The 18,664-nt window shown below is 44.0% G+C and overlaps 1 protein-coding gene across 12 annotated transcripts in view; it reads left to right on the top strand.

Annotated features, from left to right (window-relative positions):
* Positions 1-18,664, top strand: part of TUB (tubby bipartite transcription factor) — a 129,347-nt gene continuing 110,683 nt past the window's right edge. For 9 of the 12 annotated variants that reach the window (XR_005860120.2, XR_005860119.2, XM_040701351.2 and 6 more), the window contains exon 1: positions 1-194. Coding sequence is in view for 10 of the 12 variants with exons in the window: in XM_040701351.2 (XP_040557285.1) it covers positions 139-194 (56 nt within the window). In the remaining 2 variants the exon portion in view is untranslated. Of the gene's footprint in view, positions 195-17,349; positions 17,588-18,664 lie in introns of those variants that run through there. The other 3 variants (XM_040701348.1, XM_046941996.1, XM_040701344.1) reach the window with 3 other exon arrangements.

The following is an 18,664-nucleotide window of genomic DNA, read 5'->3' as shown; positions in this document are numbered from 1 at the left end:
AACGCGAAGCAGGCGCTGAATTTTGGCCCCACTGCGCAAGGCCGGCGGCACCCGGCCTGCCTCCCTCCGAGCGGCGCCGAGCCCTGCCTGGTGCCCGCGGGAGGCCGGGGATGCTGGGCGTGCCGTAGCCAGCCGGAGATGGATGGAGTCGGCAGCAGCAGGACCATGTCTTACAGCAGGTGGAGTTACAACAGGTATCGTCTATGCCGATTTTTTGTCGTTGTTTGGGTGCCGCTTTGGCCCTGCCGGGGTTATCTCCAGCCCTGAGTGGCTCAGCGTGCTCGGAGGGATGAACTGAGCGCTGCTCACACTTGCAGAGAGGCGATCTCTGGTAGCTGCGGCTCAGAGTGGGCACCTGGGTGCTTCCTGCCAATCCAAACTCGTGTCTGGGAAAGGATCGTGGCTGCACAGCGGCAGTGCCGAGCGGAGCTGCTGGGGGGGCTGCGTGCGGTCTGTGCACACAGGGCTGGGCCGGGTGTAGCGCTGAGACAGGTGGCACAGCCGTGCCGTGTTGTGCAGCCAGATGTTCCTCCTCTCCTGGGGAACAATCCTTGCACCATCAGGTTTGATTTCGCGTGATTCACAGTGGTGACTGACAGCTCCTCCGAGCTGGGTGAAAGGGGGCAAACTTGGTCCTCGTTTCCTTTTTGTGTGGCCGTGTGTTACACCTGAAGCGCAGCCAGGTGCATTGTTACCATCTGACTGAACCGCTACTACAAGCCACCAAAACCTTCTGAAGAAATCACCTCTAGAAGTGTTTTCTGGGCTTAAACCCGTATTCAGTGCTGCCCACGCTCCCTGGTGTGGGGGTTTATGGCTCATGCATCCATCCAGAGAGTTGCACTTGCTTTCTGTGCGTTGCCTGAGCAGAAATAAGTCTGGATTTCAGCCTCCAGCGTGGTTTAAGAGCAGCTAGTTTCCAGTTCATGAGAACGTTCACAGTAAATCCGAGCCACGCAAACTGATGGCTGTATAATGCGTATTTTTTTTCAGCTGCCTGTGCTGGGAGGCTGAGGAATGAGTTGTTGCTTTTCCTGACAGCCTTCCCTTGCTGAAAAAAAACGCTGCAAAGTTGATCTCGCACACTGACACTGTCCTCCCACACCCCGCTCGGGCCCAGGCCCATGACAGGAGGAGGCAGTAACCCTTCTTTATCTGAACCCCGATTGCTGCTGCTTGTGATCGCAGCGCCATCACTGCCCCATCCTTGGCCTCACTGAACTGAGTCAGAGCTGGGGGGATCTTTCTGTTGGTAGAAACGCACTTTGGTAATAGTAAGCGTTGGTTGTGATTGAATGACATCTGGAAACTCTCCCTTCTTAGACTTGCTTTTGTTTTTTTTGATGTTACAACACAGTGGTCTCAAGGTGGGAGGATGACATGCAGCTTCTCCCTGTAGACTCTCATGGGACAGGAGAGGGGACTGCTACAATGGCAGCACTGTCACCAGAGGCCATGATGTGTCACATCTGTTCCCGGGCAGTTGGTTTGTGGCAGAGCATTTCAGGATCCTCCAACTGGGCCCAAAGCTCAGGCAGCGGGCAACAATGCTGTGCTGTTGCGTAAGAGGTGGGCTCCTGTAAGCACAGCACACGGTTTTGGGGTTGGTACAGCCAATCTTCCTGGTGTCCTGGTCAGGCAATCCGGACAATGAGCTGCTAGTGCTGAGAACTATAGTTCTAGTTCTAATCATTAAGTTGGTAAAGATCTCTAGGACCATCTAGTCCAGTAGCCCACCTACCATCATACTGCCTACTAAACTCCTTAAGTGCTGCATCTCCACAGTTCTTGAACCCATCCAGGGATGGTGACTCCACCACCTCCTTGGGCAGCCCATTCCAATGCCTGGCCACTCTTTCAGGGAAGACATTCTTGTAGTTAATTGTACTGGGTGAAGAGATATACACAAACAACTAGGAGAGACCAGATAAAAAAAAAAATTCACCTCAAGTGCTCTTTTCAGTATAGGAAAGCTGTTGGATTTTTTTTTTGCTTTTTTTCTTCTTATTATTCCAACCCCCAAAGCTATATTAGTGTGAATGTGAAAAAGAAACGGGTACAACACAAAAATGCTCCTAACCAGTGAGTATGGCATCCCCACGTCTCACTGCTGGCTTCCTGAAGGTCAACCCTACATTAGGCGTAACAGAAGGCCTGCGTCTTCCTCCCATCTCAGTGCTGTGATGATTTCCTCATCACTCTGATCCCCAAGAGCCAAAAGCAGCAATTTGGACAGAAGTTGAGGATATTTCAAAGTGCTGGAAGCACTCAGGGCTCCTGGTGGCTGCCAGCAAATTCCTGGAGTGAAATAATGCTGCTCTTTTATACCTCTGCTCTCAGTGAGATAATGTTTCCTGGACAGTTGCTACTTGTTTCTATTTGGTATACGTTTCTCCTGAGTGAAAGCTCAGTGGGATGACGTGGGCCAACCATTCAGCATAGGTCCTACATATGGAATATTTTCAGTATAAACTAATGTCTGTTTACAGCATCTTGCTAATACCCTTAGTTAGCTTACAGTTGGTGCCCTCTGGAGAGGAGACTGGAGAAGCTGCACAGAGCCTTATGTCAAGGGCACTTCCTTTCCACCTGTCCTCCTTTTATGTCTTGGTTTGAGCTGCAGTTTCTTCCCTTCTTTCTCATGTTTCTCCCCAAGATCAACACGTTCACAGCCTCTCTCCCCTATCCATTTTGTTTCATTTCCATACTCACTTTCTATTTCATTCCTGCATCCATAGTAGGTTAACAATTCATCTCATTGTGATTAATGGAGATTTTCTCCACCAGCAATTGGAAATACCTTTTAGTAAGCTTACTCCTGGGATGTTTCAACTCTTGAAGGCAGCTGAAGACTTATTTCCATTAATCTCTCTTTGCTCTATCCTGGATCTCAGCATTGTTCATAGCTCCCTTTTGAAGCTGCTATTTCTGTTCTGCCTTTTTTTACCTTGTGTTGAAAAGCTGTTACTCTGTGTTTAGGTCGAAGGGTTTCAATCTTAGATCTAATTTTTCAGGGCTTTCAACTCTTCTACCTTGATCTTTTCTGGGACACGCTGTCCTCAAGGAGTAAATAGGAGATGTCCTATAAACTCCCATTCAAAAAAGCTTTCTTAAGGAAACTGTAATTCTTCTTTGAAGTATCGTCTCTGAAATCACGAAGCAGGTACGTTTCTTACCTTCCTGGGCTTGCTGCAGTGAGCATGCTTGACTACATGGAAGAGCAGCTCCTCCCTCTACTTGCAGCAGAGCCAGCTCAAGCCTCATCCACTGGCCTGCTCCCAGAATCTGGAGCCACACGATGCCCTAAACTGCTCTTGATAGCATTTTCTCTGTCTGCCCTTTGGAGAAGGTAACACATTTCTTGATGTCTTCTTGTCTTGAACACCACCACCCTTTTCTCCTCTGCCATCTTGTGTCCATACAGGCTTTTCTCCTGGACAAGGTACCTTAATGGGTGCAGCCATTGGTCAAAGCACCTGACGGGACAAGAAGTAAAGTTCTACAGAATAAAAGAAGGGAGGGAAACCAGTAAGTCCCAAAATGAAACCAGAGTAAAATGTCCACATACCTGATCAACTTACATTTATCAACCAGTGTTGCACGTTTAGTTTGCTGGAAATCTGGGACGTTTTTTAGTTGGCTTTTTTTTCTTTTCCACAGTAGTGTGTCATAATATCAATTGCATAGGGAGCTGGGAAATTTATTTTCATCCACAAGTCCAAACACTATGAAGGATCTGCAGGTGCGTTCTTCTTCATATATTGGATGGATATGCTGGATATTAGGAAAAATTCATATGTTGGATATTAGGAAAAAATTATTATCAGTAAGAGTGGTAATACATTGGAATGGCTGCCCAGGAAGGTGGTGGAGTCATTGCTCCTGGAGGTGCTCGAGAACTGTGCAGATGTGGCACTGAAGGACGTGGGTTAATGAGCATGGTGGGGGGGGGTTGGCAATGTGGATGCAGGAGCCTGCACCCTGATGGAGGACAGACACAGGCTGTGGGCAGCATGGAGGAGTACACAGATGGCTTCTGTTTGCAAAGAAGAAGCTGGAGTTGTTCCTCCTGAACCTTGGCCTGAAAGATGTTATTAATAACCATTTCAACCAATTGTAGGGACAATCGGATTGGAGAATGTTTGCTCAGGTACACAGTACAACTGGTTTGCTAAGTAAGCAGAAATGAAAATGAAATGGGTAGCACTGGTGAGGGTGGGGGCAACAGGAGGTTATCTTTAACAGAGAAAGCTAAGTGTGATAGAGGGGGAAAGTAGCAGACACTGAAGAAAAAGGAGGGCTTCTAAGCTTTTTCAGGACAAATAAATGGCTGAGGAAAAGACTGTTATCCAAATGTTTCATGCAGCAAAGAAATATACACATCATCTGGGGAAAGTGGAAAATGTCGAAGGCACAGGGAATAAATGTGTAGGATGTAAAGAAGTGTGATCTTGGGATTTCCAATTGAAAGGGCAGAGTGTTGAACTGGAACCTGTAGTGGCTGTGGAGCGTGTGCCAAAGCCAGTGGTTAGCAGAACGGATCAATGGGAGAATGTTAAGGATGGAGAGTAAAAACTCTGGGAGCTGCTGGGAATTGATAGATTCTGAGGGGGAAAAATGTTCCATTCTATAGTTGGTAACCTTAAGTTGGTAACTTTAAAGAGGAAAAACTTGACGGTCATGTATAAAATTGTTGGGTCTTTTTTTCTGAAGCTTTTAGTTCACTAAAGCCTTCAAAATATCCTTATGCTAGATGATGAAGCATACAGATAAGTGCATAACATATACCTATTCAATGAAGAAGCATGTAAACTTTCAGATCTCCCTACGTATTTAGTTGTAATATTAGTATCAAGACAGAAATGTATTTTGGTCCCCGTTTTGGCAGCCTTGCAGGAACTTTCAAGTTGAAGCTATTTTTGAAAAGGAATGCTAAGAAAATGCATGTTTTACTTTCTTTGTGAAGTCATGGGGTAAGTGGTATGATCTCTAAATGTGAAGAGCAAAGGGCAATGCAGCAAACCGCCTCAGTTTCAGGCTGACAGCCTGTTTCCTTCCTGTCTGGAGAGTTCATTAGCAAGCTCTCATTAACAAATTCAGTGATGATTTCTAGTAGAAGATTGAGAGAAAAAATAGAAACAAAATGTACATATATTTTTACAACATGTTTGTAGGCCTCTATAAAACCTCTGACGTTTCCTTCAAATATATGCTTAAAACCTGCATTCAAGATTTTTCTTGAGCCATGAAGATGACTCCAGCATTCCCTCAGGGTAATTAAGGGCAATAGGAATTCATAAATGAAGTGTGAGTGCTATGTGAAATGCGTCAAACATCCAATTATTTGCTATCAGTTCCAATTCCTGCACCAGTTATGGGTTTCTAGAGAGACAGTGTGCAGCAAGAGTCTTTCTGTCGTACTCAGATATGGTTACTCCAGGGAAAGTGCTCTTCTGATTTGGAAGTCTGGTTCATTTTGAAATTGGTGGTTTCATGTGCCAACAGCAGCATCCTCCCCCATGCTTTGCGTTTTGCTGTCTCTAAATGCAAACAGGTATGTTTTGCAGGATGGAGAAGTTCCCGATAGCCCTTTGGGGAACCGATAGCATTGATATTAATGTTTAACTATTGATACGACCTTTGTTAATTTTGAATGCCTACTTAGACTCGCTCCTGTCTTCACAGAGTTTACAGACAACCCTTCAAAACATATTTATTGAAGTTAAATTTTGTCCAAATGAAAATAATGTCCAAAAGTCCTATTGAAACATTTTCTGTGGAGACTCCTGAAGTATCAAAGCCAAATTCTGCTGTGCTTCATGTGGGTTTTTATGTACGATCGTGCAGGTTGTTTGGTAGAGCTGTCACCTATAATTCCACCAGAAGATAGGGACATCGCATTGGCCACTGTTGGTCCTCTGTGGCAGGGATGGAAGTCAAGGTGCTTCCTGGATAGCTGGGGCTGCTCTGCTTCTCTGAGAGCCTGTGCAGGGAAGCACAGGCTTCCTAATAGTAAAGCTCCATTTCTACTTTATTCCTCTCTTGATTTTTAATTAGTTTTTTTTTCCATGTGAGATACAATTGCAGAACAGCTGTATGGGCCTTCCCAAGTTAAATTTGCGGCTTTAAGATAACTTAATGAAATGTAGGTTTCATGAGGCGATCAAACAGTTTTGATCTGATTTGCAGGATTCAGTTATCTGTATCACGAAACAGCGCATTCAGACCTGAACTAACTTTTTGGAAGGCATGGATAAATTCAAAGGATGAAATAAAGAGGATGACCGGTAGGCACATTGGTAGCTATTGGCTCAGTCTCACTACAGAGCAGGTGAGTTGGTTTTTATGTATGTGCAAAGCACTGTTAGCTACCAAGAATGACGTGCGTGGTCAGTGGATTTAGATGGTTTTAATTAGCTCTAAATGAATCTCAAAAGAGCAAATAGCTTGCTCAGTGCAGATTTCCGAAGATGAAGTCTTCCAAATAATAAAGAGTTCATAGTCTTGTCTTGACAGAGATGAGTGAGCAATAGCTAAATACTGAGATGGAGCTGAGCAGCAGTAGCACTGGATCTGGATCCCAACATATGGTGTGAAAAAAGGCTTGTAAGGTATTCAGGGTGACTGCTTGCATGGCACACCGTGCTTGAAACAGCCCTGGATTTTAATCCAGGCTGCAACAGATGTATGATTTGTACTGAAAAGTCCGATTTCTCTCTGGTCTTGGGAGAAGGCTGTGGTTTGCTTCCTAGTTGTGTTCTTCAGTGGACATAGACATACTATCACCTTTTTCCATTAACCACATATCTGCCCTCTCGACCCTGAAATTTCGCTCCTTTCATCCTGAGTGCACACCACATAAGCTACATTTTCTCTCTCGCATTGTCTTATTTTTCTTCTCTTCTACCTCGCAACCCCTTAAATGTATTAATTAATGGGGATTTTGAAACTCAATTTGGGCCACTGACGCGGGAAGCGCAGGAGCCGGTCTGGGCTGTGAACCCCAGCTGAGGCCAAAGCCTGTTTAAGTAAGTCCCTCCTTCCAACCCTTCTGTTCTGCTGCTAATCACTGTAAGAGGATTACCTTGAAGCGAGGGATGTTGGATACTACAGTCAAAGATGTTCATATCAGTCGCTGGGCTATTTTCATTCATGCATTTGCAAACATACAATGATTTAAAAAAACAACAGGTGAACTGAGTCAAGTCAGTGTAGTCTTGCCTAGAATATACCTACCAAGAAAAGGAACTGTGGACCAAAAAACAAGCACTGGCCTTAAATTGGAGCCGAGTTGAAGTTCCAGAGTTGCTGAAAGCCAGAGCTTTTGCTCCCATTTTCCTCTTGTGTTTGGAAGAGTATTTTATTGTACAGACGTTATTTGCTTCCTCATATGAAAAATAAGAAACCACAGTGCTGTACTGCTATATCTGTTGATGTCTGAATTGTACTGTCTGTGAAGATGCATTGCTTTCATGGTCCCCTGGTGCAAGGAGCAGGGCTCAGTCATAGCTCTTTCTGTTCATGGTTTCTGGAGCTCCTAGAGCAGAGCTTCAGCCTGATGACAGGGATTATTAAATAAATCTTAAATATGGTATCATTAAATGCAAATACTCCGCCTCTTGCTTGGGAAGCAAGGTAGGAAGGCAAAGATATTCTCCCAGTATGTGTCATCTCCCCGGGCATCAGCTTTGGGCTGCCTGTGAGGCAAAGTGAAACACCAGCAGTGCTGTGCTGCAGTGGAGATTTGTCTGGCAAGCATCTTCCTAGGCAGGCTGGGGCTGGGGGTGTCCAGAGTGAACACGATTGTGGCTCTGCATGCAACTGAAGCTTAGATGTGGTGACCAAACTCTGTTTTGTTCAGTATAGCATCCTCACCCGTGTGTCATCTGTACATTGCATTTGTTCACTGAAAAGCTTGTATGGACTAATGGGTTGTTTTAAATTGCAGTGAGGGTAAAATGTCTGCAAAACCAGAAGCATTTGTTCTTCTTATCCACTGCAGTGATGCTTTTTTGTTGTGCTGATTGTGCTGTAGCTTTGCTAACACAATGCCAATAAGATGCTAAATTAAAAGCCAAGTGTAAGGATGGTCTATGTGTGGGACATCAGAGGAAGCCATGGATTTATCTTGGACTCAGCTTGAGTTTCCTGCATTGACAACTGTCTTTCTGGTAAAAATGCCTCTTTCACTTAGCTCACAGCCCATTGCCCTGTGGGATTGTCTGTGTGATTGGAAATATGAGCCTGAGTCCCTCTTCTGTGAGTGTTACGCATCTTGCCAGGAACAAAATTGCAGAGCTGATTAGTTTGTGTCTTACCAATTACCTTCTTAGGTGGTTGTTTTGTCCAGACTTTGTCCCAAAGAACAGCTGCTACTATTTCTGTGCTTTCATTATTTCTATGTGTTGAACAGCATAAAAGTGCCCCAGTAGTGGTATGATGCTCCAGCAGAGCCATTTACAGATCTCTGACTTCCTTACCATGTGATTGTGTGGCTCTGGGCAGCCTGCTCTGCTGGTTGGCGATCCTGCCCATGGCAGGGGGGTTGAAACTAGATGATCATTGTGGTCCTTTTCAACCCAGGCCATTCCATGATTCTATGATTGCTCATTTTCTACAGCTACCCCTTCTGAATGTACCTTTTTTTTTGCTGTTATCTCGGTCATGGTGCAGCCAAATAATGAATTCTGAATTCTGTGCACAGTAAATGAAATAATGTATACCAGAGTTGAAAATAAACAATTTTTTCTTTTTTTTACTAAGTTTTTCTTTTCCATTCTTGTGTAGGTAGTTGGATATGAAAGGTAGGTGACTTAGATAAGAATAGGCAGGAGGGAGGGAGTGATACAACTCATTACGTAGCAGAGAACAATATAGGAGCCCTTTTATAATCCCTTTCTGAAGCATCCGAGATTCAGGCTATTAATGTGGTGTAGATATCATGCGAAAAATATTCTAATATTACCTGGCTTCTGTCCATGTGTACCATCAGCATCTATCTGCAGAAGATACAGCAGGTAAGTTATTCGATTTTATTAAGTTCGAGATAATTGAAAAATCCATCCCTATACAATGAAATATTCAAGTAAGTACTAAAATTCCACTGACTATGACACGGTGAGGCTGTTTGTAAATGCTTGTTCAGCTCAGTTAAGATTCACCTTCGCTTGAACTTTGTGCACAGCTTTGTGCTTTGCCACTCGGCTCTGCTGGAAAAGGTGAGAGAAGAGCAAAGGTGCCAGGGGGACATCTCACCACAGCTTTACTGAGTCATTTAAATTCAGGCTGACATTTAAGTGCAGATTTCCAGCTTCCCACCTCGGCCCCAGATGTGCTTATGAGCGCTGGAGGCTCCAATTCATGCAAGCTTCTGGCAGGCACCTGAGGCCATCCCTAATTGTATTCATGCTATCTTTCGTGAATTAGAGAATGATGACAAGCGCTAAGCTTTTCCCCCTTACTGAAAAGGGGACAGAAATAAGGACAAAAAAGGAGAGTACTAAAAAAACATATGAATAGAAGTGAATATCATAACTGTACAATTGCATAACTTTCTATTTGGCTTTCCTTGAATGTAAATCAGATTTTACCACGTCTAATAGGTTTCCGCAACGTGATTTGGAATTGTCAAAAGCCACAGTTGTGGATGGTTTTATATACAGTACATTCTTTATCTCCCTTACCTGTAGGACCCACAGTGGTAGAGCATCACTGCTCTGGGGAAGATGGTGAGGAACGGGAGTAGTGCCAAAACCAAAATCCACTTACAGCTCTGTAGCTTCTCGCTGCAAAGCAGGCAGAAGGGATGCTATGGCAAACCCAGCAAACAAGTAAAGCCCGGGAGATGCTTATCCCAGCAGAGGATTTGTCAGCACGTATGAGAGTAAATAAAAACAAGACAGCCTCTGTAAGCTGAAATCAAGCCAGTCTACAGAACATTAATGGTGTTTGCTGCTAATTGCACTTGGGAGAGTGCCTGTTCAGGAAATCCCAAGGAGCATCTCACGTGCTGCCAGCAGAGAGGCACTGGGGGGAGGCTGTGGTGCCTGAAGGGAGAGCAGCAGAGCTCTGTGGAGAGGTGACCGGCCCTGTGCAGGACTGGGGAGAAACAGGCAGTGATGGCTGAGCAGGCAGTAGAGCCTGGGCCATTCCTAACCTCGCTGCTTCTCTGACATTGAAATGCTGTTGAGAGGAGGGTGCTTGGATTCTCCTGTTCTGGTACCGAGAGCAGAGGCTTGAGTGAAGCTGGGGACGTTTCACTTGCCCAGGCATGGAAGGAATGTTTCTTATCAGACATCAGAAGATGAGAAGTCTCTAGAATTGGATGTTTCCAAAGAAGTTTACTCTGTGATGCTCCCCGTGAGCTGTCAGTGTGCTCTGTGCTATCTCTACCATCCTGCATGTCCTGTAGCTGTGAATTATACACCTCCAATGAGATTCTTCTACTGTTCTCTGGGTATCCTAAAAAGCTTTTAGGGCTTTACACTGGATGAGTATTTTTGTCCAAAGTCATATTCTCATCCTTCAGTCTGGAAAGGTTTTGGTGCAGGAAATACACTTCAGAAACACATGAAGATTAGGAAGATGTTTTGCTTTCTTCCAACTCCTTCATTTTTATTCATTTTCTGTACTACTTTATTGTCTTGTCTTTTCTTACTGGTTTTTATTGTTTCATTTCTGGTGATGGACAGTCAGGAAAAACAGGCATTATTTTTTTGTGTCTCAGCAGTGGACGAGGCTGGGGACAGAGAAGGTAGACATCCACAGCTGTGTGCTTGGTTTAGCTCCTGGCTAAGCTGTCACGTGGAGGAGTCAATTGTCTTCTGAATCAAATCTGTGCTGTCTCACTAGTGTATTAGCTGACAGTTGGCCAGAGCAATATGAGCTGTTTTGTTGAGGTATTAATCATATTTTGAAGCAGCATTTTCTCCTGGTGGTTGTGGAGCAAGCACAGCTTGGCAGTGCTGAACACTTTGCTTGTGCAACAATGGAGTTGCAGCCAGACTGCACCATAGTTATATTTCCACCGTAATGGGTGCAAGAGTGTGGTTGTCTGTATTGATAGGGCTCAAAAAAGCCTGTTTGTGTTTGCTGTCTCCTGTTACTGGGGTGCGTGGGGGGCTGAGGGGAGTCAATTGTCTGGGCATACCTCATTTTTTAAGTTTACACTGAAATACTTTGACTTCTTAGTGGCGACTGACAGTGTGATGTTGATGGTGCGTCTCATAGGTTGCACGGGCTCCCCAAGCAAGGCAGCCTTAGGTGGAAGGAAGTGTCTCTTAGCTCTTGGGATTGTGCTGGTCACATTGTTTGCTCCCTTCTTATGCTATATGTGCTGTTAGACATGGGAAACTTGTTTTCAGGTGAACTCTTTTGCAGAAAGGGGTGGACTATGCACAGCAGGGCTCTTTCTCTGTAAATACTAGTCTTTGGATAGTTTCTGTGTTCTGTTCCAAGGGTGTGTGGTCTCTGTCAGAGAGGGGCTTACTCTCAAAATAAGTAAGTTTCAGCTGGAAGGTCTGCAGAAGATAAGCTGCTGTCTTTTAACTCATTTTTTTTTTCCTTTTAACCACACCATCCAAAGTAGAGCACGAGCAAGACAAGGCATTGACAATAGGCTGCCATGGAAAGCAAGCAGCAGTGTTGATGCCATTCATGCCATTCATTCTCATCCCAAAAACATTTGTCGCCAAAGGGGAGTGGGAATGGGGGCTCTTGTCCCAAACAGGCAATGAGTGCATTTGGCTTATGTAGCTCCCCAGCCTCAAACCCGATGCACGTTCTCTTCTTTTCCTCTGCTTGCCATTATATATCATGTTCAGCTGCCTTGATGGGTGTTACAAGGCATCATTCCTTCATATTTTTGATGACAACCATTTTAAAGCCCTATTTAGTTGAATAACTGTACCTTATTTGTACTTGCTGACTGAAGACAGTCATCACGAAACATTGCATCCGTCTGGAAACCGGATCTCGTCTCCTGGAGCCTGCACTGTGAGAAATGCAGTCTGTGTCTTTGGCAGCTTGGTGGGTTAGAAGAGCCAGCCCAACCCTCAGTGTGTGTCACGGCTGTCGCTGACACCGCTCAGCACTTCCCTGTTAGCAAACAGGCCTGTGGAAACTGGGCAATCCTTCCACTCACCAGCGATCACAAAGCTTTGGTGAAGCCAATTCTGGGCAGTTTTCCTATGCATTTCCCCTGTTTTGGGGCTATTCTATGTGCAAGCCCCAGAGCTGCTGTCATTGGCAAGACTGAGTGTTACTCCAAAGTGCTAAGTCATACAGCACCAAGTGCCTGTGGCAAAAAATAGCTTTATGCAGATTGCAGTTACTGAAGGGAAGCTGAATTCCCTGAGGCTCTTGTAGGAGGGGGGAATAAAAAGCGTTTTTGTCCAACTATGTCACATTTATGTAGTCATGCCAAAGTGTGATTGCGTGCTGCTTTGGCTTTTTGGAGGCCTTTGGATTAATTGTTCTTCTTTTGAGGAGAAGATATGTGAAAGATGCAGTGACTGATGACATAGCAGGCCTTCCCCTCCAGGGAAACTTCTATGAGCAAAAAGGAGAAGGCTGCTAGCATGGTGGTGAGGTTTCTTCCTGAGACCTGCCATATCCAGAAAGATTCTGCCCTGCACAAATATTCTAAAAGGAATCATGGTGGAAGAAATATTGAATGGAGAGCAAATTCCTCATGAAGCAACAGAGTGAGCTTATTCCCACATTGAATCAGTGGTGTAAGCAAAAGATGCTGCGTACAAACCACTGAAGGGTCTCTACGTGGCCATGTTACGAGGACACATATTGTGTTGAGATACAATTGCTTTCCTGGCCAAACGTTTCAAAATATTTTTCTTTCCTTATGTGGGACAGCTGTACTCATTTCATCTGGGATGGACAAAGGCAAACTGTCTTTGGCTTAGCAAATAGATCTTCCAGCAGAAGCTTTTGCCTTTTAACTTGCAGTTTTTGGGGGCAGCTCTCCACGCCTGGCAGCTGTTCTACTCCACAGCAGTGCTGTTCAGTGCATCCCAGGCTTGGCCAGAGGCGGTTGCCCTGACAATTCACTGCTGATGAATCAGACTTGTTGCCTAGGCAACTGCCTTCAGCTCTAACTGGAAAATGATGAGTTAAGGCCATTTCTTAAAACTCCAGGGCCTCCAAGGGTGCTCTCATCACACTGAAGGCTGTTCTAAGCCTTAATCTTTACAGGCATGCGCTGGGAAGATACAGGTTGGGGACAGGAGGTGAGAATGCAGCATAGCTGGGGAACAACAGGTGATGCAATATGGCAAACTCTAAAGTGAAAAATTCTGTGCTGGACAGAGCAAGCTATTATAAATACAGGCAGTACTTGGTTACTTGATGGAGAGGAGAATGCTGAGGAACAGCCAGGCCTGACTGATGGCTGCCTTCTACTCTAGTGGTCTGTCACCATGTTTCTTAGTATGAGACTTCCTGTGTTGCAGTTTGTGCCCGTTGCCCCTTATTGTAGTGCTGCACATCTCCAAAAAGGGTCCACTCCAGTGGCTTGGCTCCTGCCCATTAGCTATTTATAAACAGTGATGAGATCCCCTCTCAGCCTTCTCTTCGCCAAATGGAAGAGTTCCAGATGCATTTCTTGAATCTATGGCTATGGTGATACTGTGGTGATAGCAGTGGGAACTACTGGACTCTCTACTGGGGAAGCTAGGGATAATGGTGTAAAATGGAGGTGCTAGGGCAGAGAAGCTGGTTGAAGCCAGAGCAGTAGGAACTCCAAGTTTAACTTTTAGAAAGACTTCCTATGTCCTATCTGTCAGCAAGGGATCTCCTGGGCCAAAAAAATAGATGTTTAATGAGGGGTATTACACAAAGCAAACATTGTGTGATGAATTCAACAGAAAACGTTTTGTGTGTTGGAAAGAACGATTTGATGCACAGGGCTGCAAATAAAGGAAATTGTTAAGAAGCTGAGCTGGCTACTGAGTGGAAATCATAAACTTTCACCATGGTCTGTCTCAATAAGCATGAAGTATCTGTCTGCATCTATGTCTCTCCTCAACATTTATGTTGAAAATCTGGGTGGCAGACAGACACTGTGTAGTGTAAGCCTGAAAAGGGAGTCATAACGATTTGGAAATGGCCAGTCTTTGGGAATATAAGGTAATTAGAAGGTTTTGGGGTTTGTTTTCCAATAGAGCTGAGACTGTTGCTACTGTCTGGCTTTCCTTGGAAGTCTGGGTTCTGGACATATGAGTTCTGAAGATAGTAACATAACTCCAAAATGAATTTGTCTGAAGTTTCTTCCTCTACAACGCTGACTTTTACAAACTGGTGTATATAATACAAAATCCATCCGCTGCTAACCACAGCAGTAAATTGCATGCTGCAGTGCAGACAGATGAAGTACTTTTTGTATAAACATACAGAAATGGTCACACGAGGCCTCTGAGGGAGGAGAGCTTTTTCTTGCAGTGCTTCTGCTAGAGCCATCAACAACCTTGACATGTCTCATTTCCTGCTGAAATTGAAATGTTTCCTGGGAATAGATTAATTACTGCTAATGGTCTTGACAGAACGCTGTCAAAAATGACTTGTTTTGATTTATATGGAATTCAGAATGCAAGTCAGCATGACTTGCTGGTGCTTGAAACAAGATTCTTTGGAGTCTTAAGTTTAGTGTTTCCAATTCTTCTTTAAAATGAGCTCTTAGATGGACTGGAATTTCTGACATGGAAAATTGTTCCCAGTCAGTTTCAGCTCATAGTTTTCTTTCCTTTTCCCATTATATGTTGTCTGCATTTATCCAAGTCACATACAAAAGAATAAAATTATTCTTAAAATGATTGTTGATGATTGTTAATATTTATCTTTATGCTTTTGTAAAATATCAATATGAACTCACAGTTGGCCATATATCTCTAGATTTCAAGCCCTACACATACTGGATATTGGAATAGGTGTTGAGGATGGATGAAATGTTGTATTTTTATCACATGCTGGGGACTAAAAGCATTGCCCCTTTTTTGATCACGTCTACTGAAACACTTTGATGCCCCTCCTATGAATATGTTATGCATGAGATGCTGAGGAAGGCTTTCATTCCACTTACTAGATCCTTGAAATCCTAACCCCGTCATTTTTCTTTAGAAAAAATATGTGATGACAGCCCTTCTAAAATGCACTGTTGACTACTTCATTAGGAAAATGCAGCCAGCTGTGGCACAACTCCCAGCACAGTCACAGCTCCATGTTGTATTGTAAGAGGGTTTGTGGGATATGAAAGCAAAATAAATGAGGGCTCCTTTCTTGCACAGCGTTATGGTTTCTTCCTATCCTGGATGTGTAACATGAAGGTCTGTTGGCTCAGTGATCCGTGAGCTCAGATCACCTTGTGTGAAACAGAGATCACTTTAGAGGAAGGCTGTGAGGTGCCTGCATATCAGAATCTCTTATGTTTAAAATTTAGGGTTACTTGACATTTTGCAACAGTGTGTGTGTGCTCTGCAGACACGGACAAATATCAGATCTTTAAAAAGACAAAGTGGAAAAGCAAATGCTTTGTCTCCTTGAACTGATCCAAAGTAAGAGCACTGTTTGCTCCCCTGGGGCATTTCATGATGATTTGCCTTAGGCTTCCAAGTAAAAACTACAGAAGCACCTGGCTGTTAATTTGTTTATTTTTTTTTTGTAAATCTCCGTGAGAAATAAGAATTATTTATGTCAGCATTTCAGTTTAACTGCAAACAAGATTTATTCAGCAGCTTACCCACGCTTGCCCTTTTAGACTTGCTATATGTGGGATCTTTGCATCTGTCTAAATATCCCAATTTCTGTCTGTGGTCTGACTGTGAACCTCACACAGTGTGTGGAGACTTCTTGTAAGGGCAGCCGAAGAAGTCAAGCTCCTGTCTGTACAAATGTATTTAAAACTATCAGTGTGGCTCACAGAGGAGAACTGGGAGAACAACAGAGTAGGTTTTTTACCATCATTTTGCCTGATATTTAGCATGTGGGAGAATGTGTCCAGACTTCCTTTCCCACTGGCATGGAATGCACAAGGGAGCTGTTTTGGACCACCTTTACAAATATCCTGAAACCACATTCTGTGCTAAGAATTACTAATGCTAGAGAAGAAAATGTGGTGCCAATTGTCTGCTGGAAGTCTTGAGATGCCATATTGAAATACTATACTGAAATATCCATGTTTTGAATCTCTTTATGCCTTCAAGTCCTCCCGTAGTGCTCTAGCTTAAAGTAGAAAAAGTCATTTATTCTTGCAGTTGAAATAAACAGCACTTGTCTGGATAGACAGAATGCACTGCCAGAAAGTTTTTAGCTGGAGCATTTGCCACTCTTTCCAGCAGACTTTGGTTTCATGATGCAGTCACGAGGCAGATGAAGGTGCCAGTTAGAAAACAACCATGCAGCTCAGTGCACGTATGTGTTTATGGCATTCCTATCTGTAAAGCCCATTGAACTTCAGGTGACGTGAAGGAAGGAAGAGCTTCTCTGGGGCCAAGAAGTGTCACTCTTCTTGTCAGCACTGAGCCCATACCCTGGTACTTGGAAAGGTTGAAATGGTTGTTTTATTTGGGACTCCTCTGTTAAAAGAACATCCTGTCCAATCTCCAGCTTAAGAAGTTGAAGGGGGATTTCATTTCTCTTTTGTTTCCTTTGGTGGTTTAAGACATTAATGTTTGTATATACGTACTTGTTTTCAAATAACTGAAAACGAATAATTAACTGATTTCATCTCTTGTTTGTTATAAAATAAAACCCCAGGGATGAGGAGCTTTTCTATTTCCTCCCATTTTTAGTATCTTCTTAAGCCTCAAATTCATTTCTGGTGCAAGAACTGGGAGACATCAAATGAAGCTGGTGGGACAACGTGGTCAAAAATAAGCAGAAGGAAGTAGGTTTTTGCGCAGCAGGCAACAGATGTGTAGCTCCTTGCCAAGGAAAGCTGTGGATGCCAAAGGTTTTTATACAGATTCAAGAGCACTTTTGACTCAGGAAATGCCCTGAACTGAGAATCCTTGAAGGCTGGAAGAAGTCAAATACTTCTTTTAAGGATTATGATGTTTTTCTCTGAGTGTCAGCACACAGCTTCTGAGGCCCACAGGATACTGAGCCAGGTGGGCCTTTGGTCTGGGGCTGCACAACTGTTGTGCTGTTCTCACTGTATTTCACACTTTGCACTGTTGGTGTTTCCATGGCTATTGTGGAAACAGAGAAACACCCCAGAGGACGGTGCTTGTCAGCATTTGCTGATGTAATCCCTTTGAGGTGAAAGGAGCTGTATGAGTAAACATAAAGTCATGTTCTAACCAAGTACATGAGGCAGTGAAATGGCTTAGAGACCAATAAACGTGAGTGGTATTCACACAGCAGTTTTCCTGCAGCAATCCAGACTTCAAGAAAAGAAACGCCGTTTCCCATAAAATTGCCACTGGAATTGTTGTTCAAACTGTTGAGAATCCTACCTGGGAGTACGCATGTAAACAATAATACATAAATCAGTCGATTCTTCAGACATGAAGAGCCAGTAAACGTGTTGGAGAAGAAACATGAAAGCTATGGATGGTGAAAGACTCTGCAGTGCCAGGTAAAGCATCTCAGTTCTGGCTCCTCGTTTTTTGCTGCTGTTTGTATTTTGGAATCCTCCCCATGTGCTCTGCTCCCAGTGTCAGCCTTGAGCTCTTGTTGATATTTAATCATGAAGTGTGTTTGCTTACCAGAGAAGGTTGTGAAGTCTCCTTCCTTGGAGATCTTCAAAAGCCATCTGGACGTGGTCCTGGGCAACCTGCTCTGGGTCTCCCTCCTTGAGCTGGAGGTTGGACCAGATGGCCTCCAGAGAGGTCCCTTCCAACCTCAACAATTCTGTGATTCTGCGAACTAGCAAACTTTCTGCAGAAGCTGCTTTTCCACTAAGAAGTATATGGGCTATGTTGTCCCTAACAGTGGAAGTCACATTGAGTGTAACAGAAAAAAAGAGGAGAATACATGATAGTGTGGGTAGTTTTGTTGAGGGGAAAGATGTTTGCTTTTTCAGACTGATCTCTTTAAGTATGACTCTTAGAGGAGGAGCAAATCCTGCTCTCTTCAAAGGAGCAGGTATGATTTATAGCCTGGATTGGTGGAGTGCACTTTGAGAAGGTGTTAGGATCTTCAGTGTTAAAGTGTCAGCTAAAAGACTGAATATTGTGCATCAGAATAGAAAGCGGGATTGGGATGTGTTGAAAGCAATGGGCAGAAAGAGAAACAGTGCTGGATGAAAAGAAGCTGGAAAAGAAATAGCGCTTGACAGATCTTCTGGAATCTGATATGTGAGGAACATCTCAATCCATCATCAGAGAGCTCTTACATTAGCAGGGGATGGGTAGGGAAGGGGTTGGGGTGGAACCAAGCCCCAAAGAAGCAAAAACATGGATTGTCTTGCTCCATGCTTAAAAGCAAGGAGAAAATAGTGTAATGTTTTCCTATTCAGAATTCTAAAACACGGTGAGAAGTCATCCTGAGCCTCAGCTGCTCCAGTTTGGCACAGTGAGCTTTGCGGGGGTTGCCACAGATAATACTGCATGGATTGCATGCTGGCTGAAATCTATTTATTTTTAATCTGATGGCAGTCTAACAGTGTTGCAGGTTGCCCAGAGAGGTTGTGGAGTCTCTATCCTTGAAGACA

The sequence above is a fragment of the Gallus gallus genome, chromosome 5, assembly GCF_016699485.2.
Source record: "Gallus gallus isolate bGalGal1 chromosome 5, bGalGal1.mat.broiler.GRCg7b, whole genome shotgun sequence".
NCBI lineage: Eukaryota > Metazoa > Chordata > Aves > Galliformes > Phasianidae > Gallus > Gallus gallus.
The sequence above is the reverse complement of the archived record's forward strand: the minus strand, read 5'-3'. Positions and strand labels throughout refer to the sequence as shown.